The following is a 20,460-nucleotide window of genomic DNA, read 5'->3' on the forward strand; positions in this document are numbered from 1 at the left end:
AAGCACCTGTTCTCACAAATTCTTGCTTCAACTGATGCTACCAATTTGTCTGTAATCAAAGAAGGGCAACTGGAGTGGACCTCATCATGGATGTTGTCATCTTTGAATTCTCATACCCATTTATGCACTTCGCTTTCAATCATAACAGTATCATAGTACACTTCACAAATCTGTTGATGAGTTTCTGCAGCAGACAAGTTCTTTGCTGGCAAAAACCATATCACTGAGCAAACCTCACACATGGCTGGCAAATTGATGTTCTTAAACATTTTGAAAGCACAGAACAGAACCATAAGGGTTAGCTACACAGCTGAAACTGAGCACAGTTGTTCCCAAGACATGCTGGTACAGAATGCATGTGCTCTTTGCAGTATTCATGCGAACTACTAATGTCTACAATAAAACGGACCTTAATTAAAAAACATGCCTTGTAAATGTTATGCTAACTTTGTATATATGAAATATTATTAATAAAATGTTAAGTTATTGTGACAGTGGCATACTATAATCAAAATCCAGAGGGGGGTGGCAAAGTTGGAGCCAATTTTCTCAAATCAAATGAAAATGACAGTGAAAACTGAAAAATGACCCATATAATACCATAAAGGCAAAGATATACTAAAGAAAACTGACCTGTTTCTGTGGATCCTTGAATCATGCAGGCTTATCTTAGTTTTGACAAGATTTTTGACAAAACTAAATTTCAGCGGGGTGGGGGGGGGGGGCAAACTGAGGTCTGGGGGATAGTGGCTTCCCTGGTCCATAGCAAATTATGCCCCTGAGGACATGAAAAATCAGTGGTAGGTAGGTGTATGGGTGATTCTGAGAAAATATTTTTTTTATTTTTAATTCTATAAGTTTAGTTCTCATGTTTAGATTCACACATTGCCAGGTACTTACACAAATAACAATAAAATCTGATTTTTATCAGTAAAAGCCGCCACTATAGTTTACCTACCCCAATTTCTCTCCCCCCAAGATCTTGTTTTGAAAATGAAACTATTTTGTAAATAAAATCTTTTTGTTTTGTAAGAAATACAATTATAGTGTTAGGTAAGGCAATGTACTATATATGATTTTTTGAAAATATGGCCAAAGATTGTTCTACCTGAGTCTGGTCTAATGTTGAAAAATATAGAAAAGCAAATGGGTGAAACCACCTTTGTTTTCTATATGAAATCCATAGCTCAGAACAAAATACTACTTAGGTCACTTAAAGTCTAAATTATCATTTTACTTAGCTGATCTTGGAACAAAATTTTCTTGCACATTTGAACATTACTGCAGTAGAACCTTGTAAATCACCAAACAACAGAAAAATAATTTATTTTAGTTTGGGAGTTGCTACACAAGTTTGCCCCCATTTAAGCTACCTTGCAACCCACTCAAATGACACTTTTTCTTGAGGTATCTTCAGCTAACCTATCTGCTATTACAGCATAATGCTACTACTTGCAAAAGGTGCTTTTTACCTCAAAGTTACTGTTGTTAATTTTTTAATCTATGCATTATGCCAACTTATGATGCCTATTCTGACGCTGAAGCTATAAACAGAAACATTTTAACAGCATGTGTGGAGGAATTTTTATTATCCCTTAAAATATCCTGGAATTCCATTTTTTTTTCCAAAGATGATCTGAATTTGAAGATTTGCCCCTAAATTGGAAAAATCTGAGAGGAAGCTTTTAGGGAAGAGGCTAACAATGTACTTTATCGATTCCTAAAGGTTTAGACTTAAGCTTGACTTAAAAATGGCTTTAGGGATTCAGCTCAAATTGATCTTGTTTTAAATTTTTCAAATCATTTTGTGGTATTAACCTTTTTGGAACTTAGAATACATGCATGATAAAGTCTCCAGGTAAATCAAAAGACACTTTTTGAACCTATTTTTAGCAAAATAACATACCCAAGTTGTCTTGAGAATAGCTGTGTGGATTAAGTTGAAACCATGAGGGAGGATTGGGGCTGGATAAAGAGACTTAAAATGTTATGTTGGGATGGGGAGGGGGAATGTGAGGACCAGAATATTTAGTTTCCAAAGTATTTCTTTAACCCAAAAAAGAGCCAACAGTTTTTCCGTAAAGCTTAGGTTAAGCGGATCTCAATGCACACAAAAATCATGAAGAGCATTTAGTCCTTTTCCCCTGAAAATGAGCCAGTACTATATATATATATATATATATATATATATATATATATATATATATATATATATATATATATATATATATATAATATTTTTGTGTAGCCAATTATAAAAGGAGCTATAGTATTGGATTTTTTTTTTTTTTTTTTTTTTTTTTTTTTTTTACACTCCCTGCCAAAAGACTAAAAGATTAATGATGCCCCAAAGCAGTGCCATTAATTTTTGTACAGTTAGCATGCGAATTCCATTAATAAATTCAGGAGCCATGGGGACTCATATGCAGAGCAATTTTAGATTAATTTTAATTATTGATTAAGTATGCCCAAAAGTAACCCTAAATTTGTTTTGTCTCTGATATGTTTTAAGCTTAAAGGGTATATAGACGAGGCCAGCAAGAGCCATGGAAGGCCCTGAAAGCAAATTGAGTATCAGGCCCCATACGACTTTGAAAATAAACGTTAATAATTTTTAATCAAGAAATATTATACTTCAGTTATTTCGAAATTACTCTTCTTTACTGGCAAATTCTTGAATTACATCTGAGTAAACCAGTCTTTGGGTATATTTTGATTCAATAAATAATATTGTTAAATCATTTAACCTGTTTTGGAGTATAATAGAAAATTATACTCTATGGAGTCTATAGAAAATCTATGGAGTATTGATGATGTTTAAAATTTGAGTGAAGTATTTGAGAATTAATTTGTTGCTTTCAGCTCTAGCTGGCCATCTAGTTGTAGACAACAAATTTACTAATGCACCCACGTTTTTCATAAAAAATTTCCATCTCTGGGTACTTGCATTAAAAATATTGTACAAACCTTGAATGATGCTAAATTATTTTGCTGCATCAATCCGTGTAGTAGCAGTATGAACACCCACTAAGTTAAAAATGTGTCTTCCACAAGAAGAATCAGCAGCAAGTGATTTAGCTTAAGAGCTTTCGCCTGTAATGTGCTATATTGCCTCTTGTATTTGGCAGCATTATTGCAGCTCTGTGCACAACAGTTTTCAAACTGATGCTGATCAAATCCAAAATCTGTATAATAATTTTTTCATAGTCTTTCCAGTCTTAAAATTACAGGCAATGTATTCAAAGAGCCATTATTATTAATTGTATTCATTTTTGTCCTTGTCAGTCATGAAATATACAAGAATGAATGCTCTTTGTTCATTATGTGTTGTCTGAGGCAGAATCAATAATGATTGAATATTATTTTTCTGGTTTTATTCCTTTTATAATCCTTTTGAGACCAAAGCAGCAGAGCATGAGAAATATTTATTCTGTATATCTGGGAGGCGGGAGGGGGGGGCTTGAAGTATTTGTTTTGTTTATTTGAGATAACTTTACTTTCTCCAAGCAGTCTGTTTGAAGAGTATTGTTAAAGTTGAATATTCAGAACAGGCATCTGAAAACTAATTCCACACAAATTGTTGGGAATAACCTTAAGATGTGTTTATTCTCAAGTAAACAATTTCTTGAATTTGCTTTTGACTCAGACTTGTTGTTTAGGAAAAAAAACCTGTATCAGTTCAATGTATTGCCAGTGTAGCAAGTGCTTCCTAACTTGTTATTTTAATTTCATGTTTGAGCTTATTTTTTACTTCAGAATTTTATCTTGTATCTTTTACCTGACCTCAGAATTTTGATTTTTTTTTCTTTTCTTTTTTTTATCTGTTATTGTTATTTGACTCTGGATGCGAATTTGGCCTTTAAAGGCTAGTGATAGTTCATTTTTGAAATAAATCGTATCTATCTATCAATGGGTTTGAGCTGAAATGAAATCCAGTAACAAGTGATGCAATCCTGCTTATTACTGGGTCAATTTCACATTTCTAAGCTTTTGATTTTTTTTTTATGGCTGACAGTGTGGTAGTTTCTTTTTTTCTGTAATTTGGGTGTCTAAGCAAAGAACACCTTTATCCTTTCTCTCTCTTTCTGTACTTTTTGTCTTTATTTCAGTTGAACAATTTGTGTTAATGTTGTGAATACCTTTAGTTCCTTAGAGGCTATGGCGTCTGTGCTTTGTCATTGATGTGTTTTTTTTTTTTTTTTTTTAAATAAACGCCATGTTATTATTACTTTATTATTATTATATATAAAAGTCAAACATGATACTTAGTAGTGTGATTTGTATCCAGAATCTAGATGCGTGTAAGTAAGGCTATGAGTGTAGAATAATATAAGCTGATACATCAGCTTATATTCGATCCAGTGAAAAGAAGCCTCATGCCCTGGCAAATGTAAACAAAAAATGTTCAGAAGAAATTTTTTTCTTTGTGGGCTTCTTTTTAGCTAATGGGGCTCCAGAACAATGTACAAGCCCCCCTCCCTCGTTTTTTAACCTGTATAAGAATTGTAAGGCTTTATTTACAAAACTTAAAATTATTTACATTTTTAAGGAGCAATTTTTTTTTGTCTTAACCTGTCTGATTGTTCTACTCTGATAGTTTTTTTCTTCTTTCAGTTCAGGAGGTTTTGAAGATTGTACTTTGATACTGTCTCACCCAAAGCTGTTTCCTATGTCTCTCTTGAGGCCATTACGTAAGTGTGTCTGTTTCATGTGAAGGATATAGCTTTTTTTTGTTAGTATATTTTTTGTTTTGCTATCGGTTGTCTTTTGACATGTTAAGTTCATATCCACAGACAGATAGAGGGAGTGATCAGAGCGAGAATTTCCTTTTTTGGTCTAAAAGACGTGTCTTTTGACATGTTAAGTTCATATCCACAGACAGATAGGGGGAGCAATAGGAGTGATTCTGGTCTGAAAAAAAACTCCCAAAGAACATCTACAACACCAGGCCTATAAGTGCGTTTATCAAGGCATCAGACTTTCAGAGAAATTTGAAGATCTCTTCCTCAAAAAGATTTAGAATTTTTCCATGTGTGTGAAGTTGCCAGATGAAATTCCTCTGTTAAAAATGCTTAGCAAAAATAGATTGGTTTTAAGGCTGTTTTTTTTTTTTTTTATTCCAATAAAATTTTCATATTTTTGGATATTTTAAACTATTCCACTTGCTATGTATGTACATTTGATCTTCTATGGTAAGATGGCTTTACACGTGTCATGTGTGGCATTTGTAGACTGTTCAAAGCTGTTGTTTAAATGCTATAGGGTTATTATTTAATTTTTTAAATCTCACAAGAACTAGCTGATTTAAGACACTTGTCTCATCAATGTCCTCTGAAACATATTCTACTGATATTTTATTAAAATACAAGCAAGTTTGTGTTTAGTCTATTTTCAGTTTTTTTTTTTTTTTTTTTTTGGTTTTTTTTTTTTTTTTTTTGTTCATTTAACGCCAAAGGATATACATAGGCTACTATAAATTAAACTTTTTGAAGAAAGAAAAGAAATGTTTTTGAGTTGACTCGATTTCCCTTTAAGATAGTGAAAATTGAATATTGTTTAAAGTTCAGAGTGTATCCTCTGGCCCCATCCGTAGGTTACGTTGCCAGAAATTTTAACATTTACGTGTTTCTTGTAAGCATTTGAGAAAAAATTCCATCATTGCTGTTATAATCTAGGATCTTTTTTTTTGCCTGGTCAAATAGATGAAATGATAAACTAACTGAACAGATCAGTTAAGGATCCTTAACGCCTTAACAAATGAATCGTTTTAATTAGTTGCATTGTAGGAATATACCTTTGAGATTACAAGAGATAAAGTCATCAAAATGAATTACTATTTGACAGGAGCGATGCAGTATTCATGAACAGGAATAAAGTGAAAGAAATGAAACAACACCACAGTTTGTCCTGCTCATATGAAGGGTTTTAAATTTTTTGGATGTTACATTAAATGGGAAGGGGGATGGGGGTCAAATTCATGAAAAGAACGCAAATGCACAAAATCATGATTGAAATAAATGAACATGAATGTGTTGCTGCCAGAATAGTTATTACAATTGTTTCTATCCTCTTCTATTATTCCAGGTAATTCACTTAGAGCAATTGTTTCCATCCCAAGGGTGCCTATTCAAGGACAAGGCATAAGATTAAATAGTGACGCAGCAGCCTCTGGAAAGAATAATGAACTAGATGTGAGTTTATTTTACTTTTTTGTTTACCATAGTAAGGCCTTTAGAGAAGACTGCACACATAGGCGGTATAGAATGACTAAAGTTTGACTTTTTATACTTGTTTGTTCTGCGGAGCCCACTGGACAGAGTCCTTGAGAGTTAAATACAGGGGCGACTCGGAAAATAAATGTTGAGTGTTGCATATTGAAATTATCTATTAAAAACTACATTTGAAAAATTATTTATGAAAATTACTGTATATGAACATGGTGAATAATCACCTCCAATACATTATATTTATTTTGCTTCCAGCTTTTGTACTCAGGGTGTCATGTCTTCTTGCTACCTTGCTTACAAGTTGCTAAGGGTTTTCTTTTTTGAGCAGACAATTTTAATTTCGGAATTCAGTTGCAACAAAACTTGCAAACAACTAAAATAAAATTATATATAAAAACCTGCATTGCAGTTGGCAAAAAGGTTTATAGAACATGATGGTATTTGTAGAAATCAGTTTAGAAATAGTCCTGCAGTACTGCAGTGTTGCAGATATTGCAATATTGCAGACAGTAGTATTTCAAAAGCGGATATTTGACTAGAAGAAAAAAAAAGAATTTATGGAATTACTATTTCTTACAAAACTGAACATAGGAATGCATTATCCTATACCTAGGTAATTCTATAACAGTTAAAACATGATCCAAATTTTGTCCATGTAGTCAAATATCTTCTTAGTATTAATGTTAAATAAAATTTTAGGACTGAATGAAATAGAGGTAGTTTAGCTTTCATCAATATTTTTGTGTGCGAAATTTCTAAAATATAAAACTCAAATTTTTAAAATTAGTTATATATGACTTTTAGGTCAAGTGAGATACGTTTCGGACTGGTATAAATTTTAAACACTAAAAACTATTTTCTCTATTAAAGTGCTACGTCAAAATTAAGCTTGGGGGAAGGGGGAGGTATCTTTTTCAAAGGATTGGTTCAATATAAAGGGAACAAGCTTAATAGATTCTTCATTACGTTTTTTGTATTTGACGGCAATAATCAATCTGGGACTTGTTTAGCTCATACAGTAGTTCAGTTTTTTGAAGAAAATAGCCGTATTTACAAAAAATAAGAGTAAACCAGCATTCAGAGATTCTAGTCGTAAAACTGGACGCTCCATGATTTCCATTTGCTGCACCATAAATAAATCAGATAGTCTCCCAAAACATAAAAATGAATTTTTACTATATAAAGGGACTCATACAGACTACATAAATGGAGAGCCTTGAAAAGGTTCTCAAATATCAATCCTTTTGTAACATCAAATCCGACTAAGTTTGACTCTCAAGACAGGTAAAAATAAATTTATCAGAAATGCAACTATGAACTCATAATAGCATATTAGACTTGATGTAAATGTGCATTGGAATAGAAAACAAAATATTTTCCATTGAAAGAAAACAGAAATTTACTTTTTCTGTGTGACTATTTAGCAGAGTTGTTTCTACTATTCAAAAGTCTATTGTTTTAATTACGACTGGTCTCAGCCTTGATGCAGCTCTGTCTTTAGAAGTAAATTAGAAATAAATGTTATATTAAGATGAAATGGTCACAGCTGTAAAAGAAATTTTTGCTGGAATTCAAAAGGTGTTATGTAAATTTTATTTTGTCAAATGAGATTTATAATCCATCCCATTACTCTGTGTGTCTCATCCATTGGTTTAGTCAGTTTTAGTGTAACATATTTGGTACTTGAGATATTTTAATATTTCTTATTCTTTCAAGATACACTTTATTCTATTTTGTATCTTGCGTTTGGTTGTAAACTGTAGCTGTTGATAACCAAAATTTTAATGCTTTTAAGCCCTTCCTTAAAAAAGCTACTGGTTTTCAATAACATTCAAAACCCTTAAGGCCATGCCAGGCCTCAAAGGATCGCCCTATCTCGTTTATTATTAACTGTTCTAGTTTGTGTGGTCAAACCATTCAGAAATGATTGTGTAGTCTTGCCATAACTTGTAGAGCTTGGATAATAGACCCGAATAAACGACAGGCAACTAAAAATTGACAAGTAATTTTCCAGAATTCTTCAAAAATTATTTAATTTCTCTCATTTTGTGTCACTGATAGAGATAGTTTCATCATCCGAAAGTGTGAATTTTGATTGTTCCTTTAAATTTTCTTTTTAAAGTTGGGGAAAGGATAGTCCCTAAAATTAGTATAGCCTAAGTAACCTTAGGCTTGGACAAATGCTAAAAATCATCATTGGAGAAATTTGGCACCTTTGGGAGGTCAGGGTTGCGCTATCCGCTTTGATTGACAAGCTTGCCAAAGAAAGGAAAGTAAAATCTCATTGTCTTTACAGTCAAATCACAGATTGTCAATATCTCCGGAAGATGGCTAGTACTCTGGTAGAATTCAATAATGGGCCGTTTTTCTTTGAGACGGTCAGCTGACTAGAAAGGAAGCCTAAGGCCGGGAAAATGGTTTTAAGGTATCGCATGGGCTTAGTACAGGTTTTCCAGTTTTTCTGCTCTTCTGTAAATTGTAGGTAAAATAAAATACCACTTTTTGATTTATTGAAGCAGAGAATGAACCAAAAGCTCGGCATTAGTGTCCTAGCTTTTGAAATTCAGTGCTCTTTTTAAAAGCCCAAAACAAAATTGTATTGGGCAATACGAACGGTTTTTTATAAGGGTTTCCAGGAGACACAAAATCCGTAGAGATTTCATTCGTTACTGAATAATGTGGCAGCATTACAGTGTGTAGTACGTAAAAGTACGTACTGTTGAGTCACCTTCGATTCTATCTATTGAGTCGCACTTAATAGATGGCGCTGCAGGTCATTCGGAATGTCCCAACGTTTTGCTTTGGGGAATATCCTACAGTTATGGAGGGTACTACGGAGTTATGGAACAAAAGGGAATCTAATCTATGATGGGTCTTGAAACACAACTAGAGTAAGCTTTGTACCAACCTTACAAGCAAATGGTCATAAAGAAAGAGACTGTTACAATAATAGGCTGTGTCGTGGCAAGTTTATTAATTACTAGTAGTTTTAGCTGATACCACCTTCCCCCCAAAACCGAAATTATAAATATACACGGATAGTATCCGTGTCTAATTTCTAAAGCTTATTTTCCCAAAGATTCAAACCCCGTACCCCCCCCCCCCCCATTCTTTTGGAAACGGCCTTGATGCATACAGATTATATTTTTAGTTGTTGCCAGAGGATGTGAATCCATATGAAGTAGAGAAGCCTGTATGTTTACTATGTAGATACGAAGTACCTGTTGATTACAAGAATGTCAGGTTCCTATCCCAATTCGTATCACCTTTCACTGGTCGAATTTATGGTCGCCATATCACTGGTCTTTGTGAAAGACAACAAATTATCGTGGAAAAGGCAATTTTACAGTCAAGAAGAATGCGTAAGTTCTACTAATTATGTTTATTTTTCTTTATAATACAAATATTTCAACATAGGTGAGATCTGACTAGGGGGAGGAAAGGGGTCAAGATAATTTTAATAAAGGAAGGCAACAACTCTGATGCATCAAGAGGTGCATTTCTAAGACCAAATTTTCCTTATTAACAGTCTTTTGGACAGGTTTTGTTGGAGCCCCCCCTCCCCCTAAGGAAGAACACCAATATGGACTCCTGTTTGTTTAAAATTAGCTTATTTTTAAAATCATTTATTAGCGTTCACAGTGTATGTTTCCATATCTTCAATGGGTAGTATGGCTGTGCAAAATCAAAACACATTTCCTGCAAGAAGCAGGTTTTGACTTCAACCCATTTGATTTATTTTTGTTTTTTTCATCTGTAAACCTCACCCGCTTTATATTTTTTATGTTTTTATTTTTTTATTTTTGGAGAAAGTGGTTTTGCAACAATGGCATTGTTTCAAAACTTTTGAATTTTTTTAGCAAATTGCCCAAAATTTTTTCACAAGTTCTGACAATATAAATTATTTTACGGAATGCAGAAAAAATAGCAGGACTACATGTTTCTTTCTATATAATGTTTTCTCTTGAAAAGTACACGCCAAATGCTAGTTTGTTTTGTATGAAAAATATGTTCTGTTTGGTATCCAGGTTTAACTGCTATCCAAAATGAAAAGCTTGAAAATATTTAGAAGCGGGCGTAACAATTAATGCTTGGGGCAAATTAAACGTGCTACGAGGACAGCCTGCAGACACTGAGGCTTTAGAAGCTGTCTGAAAGGCACCGTCATCTTACAATCCGTTTTGGAAAAGAAATGCCTATACTCTGATACCCGTCGAGAAATGTTACCGGAAATTAATAAATTAAACTAGATAAATTAAATTAATTAATAAAATAAATCAAAGGAGAAATTAATAAATTAAACAATAAACCCCGTATTAAACGGGGTTCAACAGAATGCTACCACCTGCTTTATGAGTTTTGGTGCTTCCATTATCCTACCCAGGTTTAGTGACTCGTTTGCCATAATAATATGGCAGCCTGAGTTGTCAATCAAATGCTGTCAAAACAAACAAACAGACAGTTAGTTGTATTATCTTTTTATGGATTTGAAACACTAACGCAGTTACTATTTTGTTAACTGTGTGTCATTTGTTTCAGGTTTAATAGATTTCCGTAATCCAATTGCAAGGTTTTGATTCTGTAGCAGAATTTCTCAAAATCCCTATGGCCATATGTAAACTAGCATGAAATGATGTTTTTACCAGAAAAAATTTTAAAACTCGACCGCCAAATTTGAATTTATCTGTCGCAAATTATGGAACGGTTTGGGTGTAAATCATATCTCAAGCTTAATTTTACAAGTCAATATACATTATTTTTTTCAGGATTGATGCCAGAGAACCGGAAACACCCAGAATATATTAGAGATCCACAACTTTTTGACGTGAATAGACCACTTCGCCCTCACAGGTTCTAGTAGCTTTAAGTGTTATATCCTAAACGAAGATTAAGTTATGTATTAACTTTGACTCTAAAAATAAAGTTGATTATGTTTTCACTAATTATATCGTTTAAGGTTTTTGGAAGGGCTGCGAGTTTTAAACTGCGTTTTCATGTCTGTATGAATTAGTGGCTTTGCCTGTAGAAGAGGAGGAGTAAGGTTGGGTATATACCATCTCTCCCTTCCCCCCTAAAAAACAAATATTAACGACGAGCTCAGCACTTTGTAATATTCAGAAAAATGTAACACATTTTGGCAAAATGGGATTATTTATTCAAACGCTCACTTCTTGAAAAAGTTCAAAATTATATACTCCCTCGCCCTTACCAAAAATCCTATGCCAATCGTGGTATTTATGTCATACCATTGGGGAAATTTAACTAGGCACAAAGATTGATTGAGCTTACATGGTCTTGCTATATACTTGTTAAATGGGTATCCAGTCTTGTTTATTCATGGAAATGTGGGGAGGGGCTCAAAACGTATTTTTAAAATTTAGTGGGGGTTCAATTTTGCTATGTTCTTTTTAAATGAAATTACCAAAAAAGGCATTTTGCAATGAAAATAGGCATTTACTCACGGGGAAGGGGATGGCAATTGATGCCACTAGGGGTATCAATCAAGGGTTCAAATAGTACCAGAATTTCTGAATTCAGGGCAGTTTTACCAGACGTTCGTAAAAAAGGCATCTTCCAATCACTAGAAAATATTTGATGTATTTAGTTTGGTAAGAAGGGTACAAAATAATAAAATTAAAATTTTTTGTCTGACTTTAAATAATTTCTGAGCAACAATGCCTAGTAAACTTTAATTGTCTAATATTTTATAATCTAACAATTACCGTGTACAGTTTTCTGTTCAAGCTCTTAAAAAAGGTCCCGCTTACGCTTATAGATATACTTTAATGCATCTTCTGCTTCAGATTGAAGTTTCAGCGGCACAACTGCAAAAAAGTCAAAGCTAAAAAAGAGTTAAATTATGGTTTAGTTTTAATATGATAGAATCAACGAAACAAAAGTATCGTTGCAGATGAGCGTAGCGACTGCAATATTTCATCCCAATACCTAAAATAATACAATGGCTCAACTTTCTGGGCTCTGGCCAACACCCTAATCGGGTAACGCCTCTCTGAGGCACCCTCCGTCTCAGAACATATTTTAGTATTCGTTCGGCAAGAAAAGACAGACGAAAGAAGATTGGGAATGACTAGAGTGAAAGTAGAAATGTTACTTTAATTTACTATTTTGTAAAATTCCCGCTTTTCTGTAGTACTTTAAAACAGAATGGAAAAGGGGGCAGGTTGGCGGAGCTATACTTTGCATAGTTTTTAATAGTAGTGTATGTTATAGCAAAACTAGAGATATGTGTTTTTTTGGATTTGAACTGAACCTAGGTTCAGCTCCTATAACACTGGTAATAACACAGTTGAAATCACACAAATGAACTTCCTAGATTCTTCCCTTGGTTGCCACATATGATAATGGTAAGGTCTTTGATTAAAAAAAAACAGTAATTTATAACCAAATAATTTATTTCATTCCGTAAGATGTTTTAAAAATTTGTTTCAGACGAATTTTTTGAAACTTTTAGATCTCACCTTGGAACATATGCCTTTCTTATGATAATAATAGTAATATTTTTTCAACTCTCTGTACAAGTATGAAATGCACTTAGAGGAGTACAAAGACACAAAAAATGAAAGCACTATCTAGAAATACTCACGAGAAAAGTTACATCCAGCTATGTAGACAACACAATTAAACTACACATTTAAGCGAAAAGGCGATATTACTTTCGCGACGCTTACGGAATCTGTCCACAAGCTGGTTATTTTTGAAGAAATGTCAAAAAAATCCATATCTACTGGAAATGTACCCAAGGCCGTACCCAGTGGGGGGTTTGAACCCCTCCCGTAATGTTTTTTTTTTTTTACTCGTAAAACCGTAACAAAAATGGATATAAACAAATTCTGTATGCGTTTTTTGAGTTTTTATTTGTGTAAGTCCGGATACATACGAATTTTAAAAATTTACCGAAACTCTAAAAACGAGATCTAATACCAGTGGATACATTGAAAGAATCAGTTTATTATGCTGATTCCAAATATATAAGATTCATCAAGTTTAGTGCAATGTTTTGGGTTGTGCCAGTTTTATCGAGTAAGCCAAAAAGGGAAAGGTTTTGCAATTCAGCTGATCAAGACAAGTGGTAGAAATAGGTAGATCCGATAAACTTGCATTAGGAGCAAGTTTAATTAACGCAAGCTTGCGTTAATGAAGTAAATTACACTACTTTAGACTACGTTAGACGGAGGAGGAGGGCGACCCCTCGCCCCTGGATCCGCCACTGGTTGTATAAACTACAGAGGGGGCTCATTAGATTGTAAATTGAAATTTCTAATGGCCTTTTTAAGAATCCAATGTGACAGGATATATCATAAAAAAAAATCATTTATAACATTGAAAGATAAAAATAATACATGGAAAAATCGAATCTTTGTAGATTATCGTGATGTTTTGTAATGAAAAGATTGATCAAGTGGACAGCTTCACTTACCTTGGTAGTACCAAACAGTTCGTGGTAACGAACTGTAGGAGGCGGCCCAGCTCAATAGTAACCAAAACTCTAAAAAAACGGAATTTTGATACCAATATATATATCAAAAGAATCAGATTTTTATGCTGGTTTTAAATATTTAAATTTCATCGAGTTTAGTTATACTCATCAAAAGTTACGAGCCTGAAAAAATTTGCCTTATTTTTGAACAAAGAGAGAAACACCCCGTAAAAGTAATAGAATATTAAAAGTAATAAGACACAGTTCTTACATTTAAAACTGTGTGAATTTTAAATGCGAAACGAAAGAAAGACAGTAGCTGTAAGGAAGAACTTTAACAGAAGGATTTTGAAATGATTTGGTCCTCAGGTACTTTAACACGACATCCCTGAGAATCAAAACTGCTATCGCCACAGGTAGTATAAAATTGTCAAGTTGAACCAAAAAAAAAAGAACAAGCTTAAACTAATCTTGATTTATCCAAGTTTTAATTTATTATATTTTGCATTAGGACTTACTCATTCTTTTAAAGAGCGAAATTATCTCAGGAAAACGTATCCCTTATTGGGTTTCAATGCAATTCGTTTTGATTGATTCCACGTGCTTTATCTGCATGACAAGAGCCATGGTTCAATTTGTGTAACACATTGTTTTTTGAGGAAGGCATAACAACTGATGGATGAAAAACATATTGATTTAAAAACAGATTAGTGCTAAAAATGACAAAAAAAGACTTATTTGTCACTGAGACAAAACTATTTATAAAAAGACTATTTAACAAAACCCTTTCGAACAACACAGAAGAACATTCTCCGTGCTCAAACGCACATGCAAACAACTAAATATTCCAAGCACATTGAGCCCCGTGTGTGACCGGTGTATCAAAAAGAGTAATATGGGGCTATTTGTCTCTCCAGAAATAAAAGACAACGTTATTGGCTTGCAAAAATACGTCACAAAAATAAAGCAAAAGAAGGTGCACTTTTTAAGAGGGCAGTATGGACAGTAATATTTCTTCACTGAAGTATATGACACCAAAGCCTTCTTTTAACGTTCAAATCTCAATTAATCAAAGAGAGAAAATTGGACGATCTTCAAGGCCTAATAAAAGAAAAAAGTGCGCTTTGTTGCACCTTTAAAAAAAAATTCTGAACCAAAGGGAAGGGCAGCCAAGAGCTTTTTCTTTCACTCTCTTATTGAAAAAGTATGTTATGAGAACTGTGCACTGTTCTTTATGGATTTGTCTTTGGTTTCGCCCATAGTTATGTCGAGGGACGTACATATGACCGTTGCGTTAAAACCAGTAATGAATCTTGTGTTTAAACTGTCTTTTTATAGACTTGGTCCAATAGGATTCTGAACTATTTAGTAAGACATGTTGCTCTTATTGACAAAATCTGGTAATTCAGAATCTGTATTTTTGTACAAAACAGTTTTCTACCTAATTGAAAAATGTTTTTTTTTTATAGTTGTGTCATTTTGAAAAAGGTTTGCCATTATAGTCCTGTTTTATTTGTATGGTTGATTTACAAAATGTATCATATGAGCATGTGAAGACTCTAGAGAGAGCTTCTCTTTTATTCACCAATTTTATTTGTGAATTCATTCCATTAAAAAAAAAAAAAACATGGAATAATGACCACTAAGCCTTAGGAGCGAGCCTATGTGGCTGAAATAAATCAGAGTAACCTGTATAAAATGAAACAAACGTAAATCGAATTGTTTTTATTGTTTTTTCTTTAATTTTACTTTTAAATGCCCGTATCGAAATTGCAAATGAAATAAATAAGGCTCGTATCTGGAAACATATTTAAGTGGTAGTTCTTAGACTTTTCCAAAATAGCGAATTATATAAAAACATGGTACTGACACCCCTCTCCTGTAACTCCGTTTGTATCCTTGAAATACAAACTTTTACTGAAGAACTTATTTATTTTTTCCTAATAGGAAGCAACTTTACACAGCTCGTGTAACATGAAGTAAAATCAGGTTCATTCTTCATTGCTGTCCTCAATGTCAAGCAGATCTTTGTCTATTCCAAGATGTCGAGCTAAATCTGCCATTGACAGTTTTTGGTCGGGATTCTTATCCTTTGCTAAGGTGTACAGATCCGCGAATGCCGCTTTACATGCTTCCTTCCATTTGCTGGTCAGTTTTTCAAGTCCTTGAGTATCTTTCTGTAAAATAGAGAAAAGCTTTTTATGAACAGAAGCGTCAAGTATAGAGAGAGGGGGTTGTTACACACCCCGTAATATTTTTAGTGATTTGGTGAAAAAAGACTGTTACTAAAATCTTGGTGCGAAGTGTGGCGGTTTTACCGGCTCATTATTTGATTCCAATTAGAAGAACAAAATTAATAAGTTAATCAAGTGAATAAAGAGATAAAATGCTGAGATGACAAGTACTGAAATCTCGACCCTGCCAAAATCTCGGTCTCAGTCGGTAAATGCAGCTATTTACCATCTCCATTTCTAAATTAGTCAAAAAGATGAATCAAATAAACGAATGATGTAATTAAAAAAAATTAATGATAATACTGGCAGAATATCTGCCGCTGTCTTGATAATTTTCAGTAATTACAGTGGTTTTGCCAGCCGGAAACAGTAACTAGTTCCATAAAAACTTCAGCATTCTATTGCAGCTTATTCGGAAGCGGACTAGTGGAATATCACAGCTCAATTGGATTTTTGATTTTCAGTCTGAAAGAACAAATTAATAACAAAAGTGAGTATGTTAAGCATATTGACTAATCGAGCATAAATATTAAATCTCGAGATTTTTCAAGAATTTCTGACATTTATTAATACTGTACATGCTTTGTCTGTATTCATAGTTTCTGAAATTTACAGCTAATTAAAGGTATCCCCCGCCCCCCCCCAAAAAAAGAACAGAACAGATTCATGCTCATATGGTCTTTAGCTCTTTCTGGCACTAGAATGATACCATTTGACAACATCAATATAAAACATGAAATAGTAGAGCAATGTCAAATTCATTGAAATAAGATTTAGGTATGGAATAAGCAAGCACCTTGGAAGGAGCTAAAGCCTCCCTCCCCACACTGAATGAAAAATTCGACTTTGCTGCTTTGCATGCATGTTTCATCCTTCTGGACCGGAGTGCTAAAAGGTGGAAGATGCGCTGGTCGAAAGCGGACTGTGGTAATGTAATAAGACGATTAGCTGATTGGCTGAGAGCTATGTGATCAACAACAACTCCTCTTTTTGGGAGCTAGCATATCTGTTTTCTTCAATATTTATTTTATCGAAAAATGTTATTTTCAGGGGCATGAATTTTAAGTCTGTTGAGTTTTTGCCCATTCACCTTATTTCAACAAACAATCTGTATTAACGCCGTCTACGACGTTTCATTACTGTTTTCAATTTCCTATGTCTAGATCCCTGTAGAGAAATATAAACAGTTCGATCATCTCCTATCTCAACCACTAGGTCCACTAGACAAAGCCGGACCGGGATGCTGCTCCCCCGTATAACATATAAACCAAGACAAACATAAGCGACATTAGAATTTTGCATGGGTAGGCAAGCGTGTGGTATTCACACCCTGTAGAATAGAAAAAGAAATGAGACAAATCGAGGGTATAGGGGATAAGAAAGAATGCAATACGTTGAAGAGATAAAAAAGAAAAAGGAAAAATATTGGCATGGCTGAAAAAACGCATTCATTACAGGTAAATTTTATTTATTTATTTATTTGTTTGGTAAACAAACTTTATCCATTCTATTTATTTGCTGGTAGCCAAACTGGATGAATATTGTAGAACATGGCTTTCTAGCGTAAAACCCCGTGAAATTTTGGATCTACCACTAAAATATTTATTTGTCTTTAAGTGTTTCTCTCGTGCATCTTTGCAAGAAAGCAGAAAACTATTAATTTTTAGTATGACATCTCTGATAGAAGAGAAGGTGGGTTTAAAGAAAAAACTGACACGAGGACCCCAGTATACGGATATAATTATTTTCCATGAATTTTCCATTGTCGCACGAAATAATACTTTTGAACTGATAGAAAACTCATTCTTAGAAAAAATAGAAGTATCAACACTATATTAATCAATAAGAAAAAAATTACACCAATTGCGTAACTTTCTCCGGAGGTCATGAGGATCTTGCTTAGCGTTATGAACAAAACTTTGTTCTTTTTGCGCACCTTGTGAGAAACCAAGAGGATTCCAATCCTTAAAACTGAGAATTGATGTAAGCCCTTGAAATGCTAAATAACGGTGGTAGCTCTACAGGCGGATAAGACAAAGATATCCAAAAGCAGAAAGGGACATATAAAATTCTGTTAGCTAACGTTCAAGCCTAAGCGAAGACAATTTTCTTAGAAAGCGAAGTTCATTATGCCAAGACAGCTAAAAGGAAAACTGAATGTAGAAAAATCGAAAGAAAAAAAAACTCAATCCCCTCCCTTTCTCCAAAACAGAATATCTTAGAAATATGCAGGACTAAAATCATTTGTCTTGGCATCTGCAAAAGTCTTTTGCTATGTCATATTAAAGCTTAATAATTAAGCGACAGCAAATTATGCAGGCAAGGCCATTGGTGGACCTAGTGAGGGTCCACCCCCTCCCTCTGGCTCCAAACATGCGGAAAAATTCCGCATGTTTGCTTAAAATTCCGTATGTTCAATGAGGAAAAATTCAAGGGAATATTTTTCCTTACCAAGAAGAAAAAAGTTTTGACGCTCCATGGCGCAATATTACTATTTAAAACCACATATTATTGTGAAACCTAATAGCTAATATGTGCAAAAACTATTAGGTTGCCCCTTTTTGGCAAAAACAATTCTGGCAAATTTCAAATAGTCCTGCCATTTCGTGGATCCCTCTCCCACTATTTATGAAATTCCGGCTATTTCCCTATTGTAGCGTTGATCAGAAGTTAGCATTGAAAATTTCCGTATTTGCCAAAATTTAACCCAAACCCCATTTAGGAATCCTAGATCCACCAGTCATTCAAGTCATAAGTCAGACCTGTGAGATTGGAAAGTAGAGATCCGCTTCGCCGGTGCATCCCCTTTCTTTCTGCTTCTGAAATCATAAATAATAGAGGGTTGCACCATTGTCCGAAGTTGATCGAGGAACTGAGAAATATACTATGGAAAGCTTAACCAAAGGAAATGGGAGGAACTTTTATACGCGCCGAGAATGTAGGCGACAGATATTTTTTGGATGATCGTACTGTTTATATTTCTCTACAACGGTCTAGATCATGGTTTCAGCAGTAGCTGCAGCCTTATAAAGAGCAAACAACAGCCATATTAACAAAGAATTAGAAATTTTTTTTTAAGAGAATTGTCTTGTGACAGGCATTTGCAAGTTAGGATTTATTTTGAAATGGTGTTTTTTTCAGATTCAACAAGACAGTAATGCACAATTCGAAAATAAATTTTTGAAAATTTCAAAAAGGAATCTGAGATCCCTCAAATGTGACATCAAACCGAAATAGAATTACACCACTGAAACTGCCATTGTTAAAAACCTTCAAGCGGAGGTTTACAGTCCCCCACCTTGTAAAGCAACGAAAATAAATTTTGTGCATGGTTAGCATGGACATGTCTCCTTTTCCGTATTGAACCAATGGTTGTAAAATATCACGGGAAGACTCATTTGGGCGGAAATAAAATTTCTAGTTCCTTATTTGACTAACAAAGTGAATACCACCGCAATAAAGTGCTGGTTTCTATTACTTTGTGCTGCAATGCATCGATTTTTGACAAAAAAGGCCAAAAAGTCGGAGACTACAAGTCCTGAGATAATCTATCGATTTTTCATTATCTATTATCCTTCAGTAGAGGATTACAAACCCTCTCTTCTCCATCTTGAAAACCATGGAAATAGCATTTTAGTCTGGGCAGTTTCTCCTTTTTTAACTAGGGTGATCATGTGATGGTATTCAACCAAAGGTCGTATACTATTATTACAGGTTGATTTGAACGGAAATTAAAAGTTTTAGTTTCATTTTTTTTTAGCTAGGCAAAAGACAACACCACGACAAAGTGCATTTTTCTTGTACAAAATAACAAGTTTCGCCCAAACAGGGTAAAATACTTGTGAGCGAAAATTCTAAGGCTAAAAGTGAGCTCATGAAAATTCTCATGGGTAAAAATCGTAACTGGAGGTTTACAATCCCCAATCTCAAAATTTCCCCTCGACCCCATATAGAAATTCTATCTTCTTGTGGTCGAGACCACTGATTAAATGAGACCTAACCGAGCAAAGAGTGTTTTGTATTAGAATGTAATAAATTTCTTTTTCAATCCTGGAATGAATATTTTTTTTTACTTCATTATTTTGTTTTTATAATTTGCCTAGAAACTATAAGTACCATTGTTATGTCTTCCGTCATTTTTTCATTTCATGACTGCAGCTACTACTGCAACCTAGGAAAGAGCACACCACAGATCTTTGCAGCTGAAATGCCATTACCAAAAAATGTCAACGGATGTTTGAAAGTCTAATATATATTAAAGAAAAACATTTCCTTCATTCTATCTATCTGTCCAAAGTAGATAATAATCTAATTCTTTGTACTTTGGCAAAAAAACTCGCTGATGCCATTCAGCTAAGCCCCGAAAACTTGAAACGACCATAAATTATTGCTTCGCAGTCTGCAACATACATCTATAAAGGCTAGCTCAAACAAACTGGCTCGTTATAACTACTTATACAGAATTATGCATAGCTAGCGCTTCACTGAAGCTAGACCTCGGCGCCGGGCCGGCGGATCGACCGAACGCCGCCGACGAGAGGCCCGGTTGAACGCCGCCGAA

The 20,460-nt window shown here is 34.1% G+C and overlaps 1 protein-coding gene across 3 annotated transcripts in view; it reads left to right on the forward strand.

The window, feature by feature from the left end:
• mRpS18C (mitochondrial ribosomal protein S18C) overlaps positions 1-11,170 on the forward strand; it is a 29,550-nt gene extending 18,380 nt beyond the window's left edge. For all 3 annotated transcript variants that reach the window (XM_089087497.1, XM_089087498.1, XM_089087499.1), the window contains exons 2-5: positions 4,615-4,691; positions 6,085-6,191; positions 9,379-9,589; positions 10,994-11,170. In XM_089087497.1, coding sequence (XP_088943623.1) covers positions 4,670-4,691; positions 6,085-6,191; positions 9,379-9,589; positions 10,994-11,085 — 432 coding nt within the window. In that variant the 5' untranslated portion in view covers positions 4,615-4,669 and the 3' untranslated portion in view covers positions 11,086-11,170. The remainder of the gene's footprint in view (positions 1-4,614; positions 4,692-6,084; positions 6,192-9,378; positions 9,590-10,993) is intronic.
• Positions 11,171-20,460: the final 9,290 nt, after the last annotated feature.

The sequence above is a fragment of the Artemia sp. Qi Xiang Cuo genome, chromosome 4, assembly GCF_049724085.1.
Source record: "Artemia sp. Qi Xiang Cuo chromosome 4, ASM4972408v1, whole genome shotgun sequence".
Taxonomy (NCBI): domain Eukaryota; kingdom Metazoa; phylum Arthropoda; class Branchiopoda; order Anostraca; family Artemiidae; genus Artemia; species Artemia sp. Qi Xiang Cuo.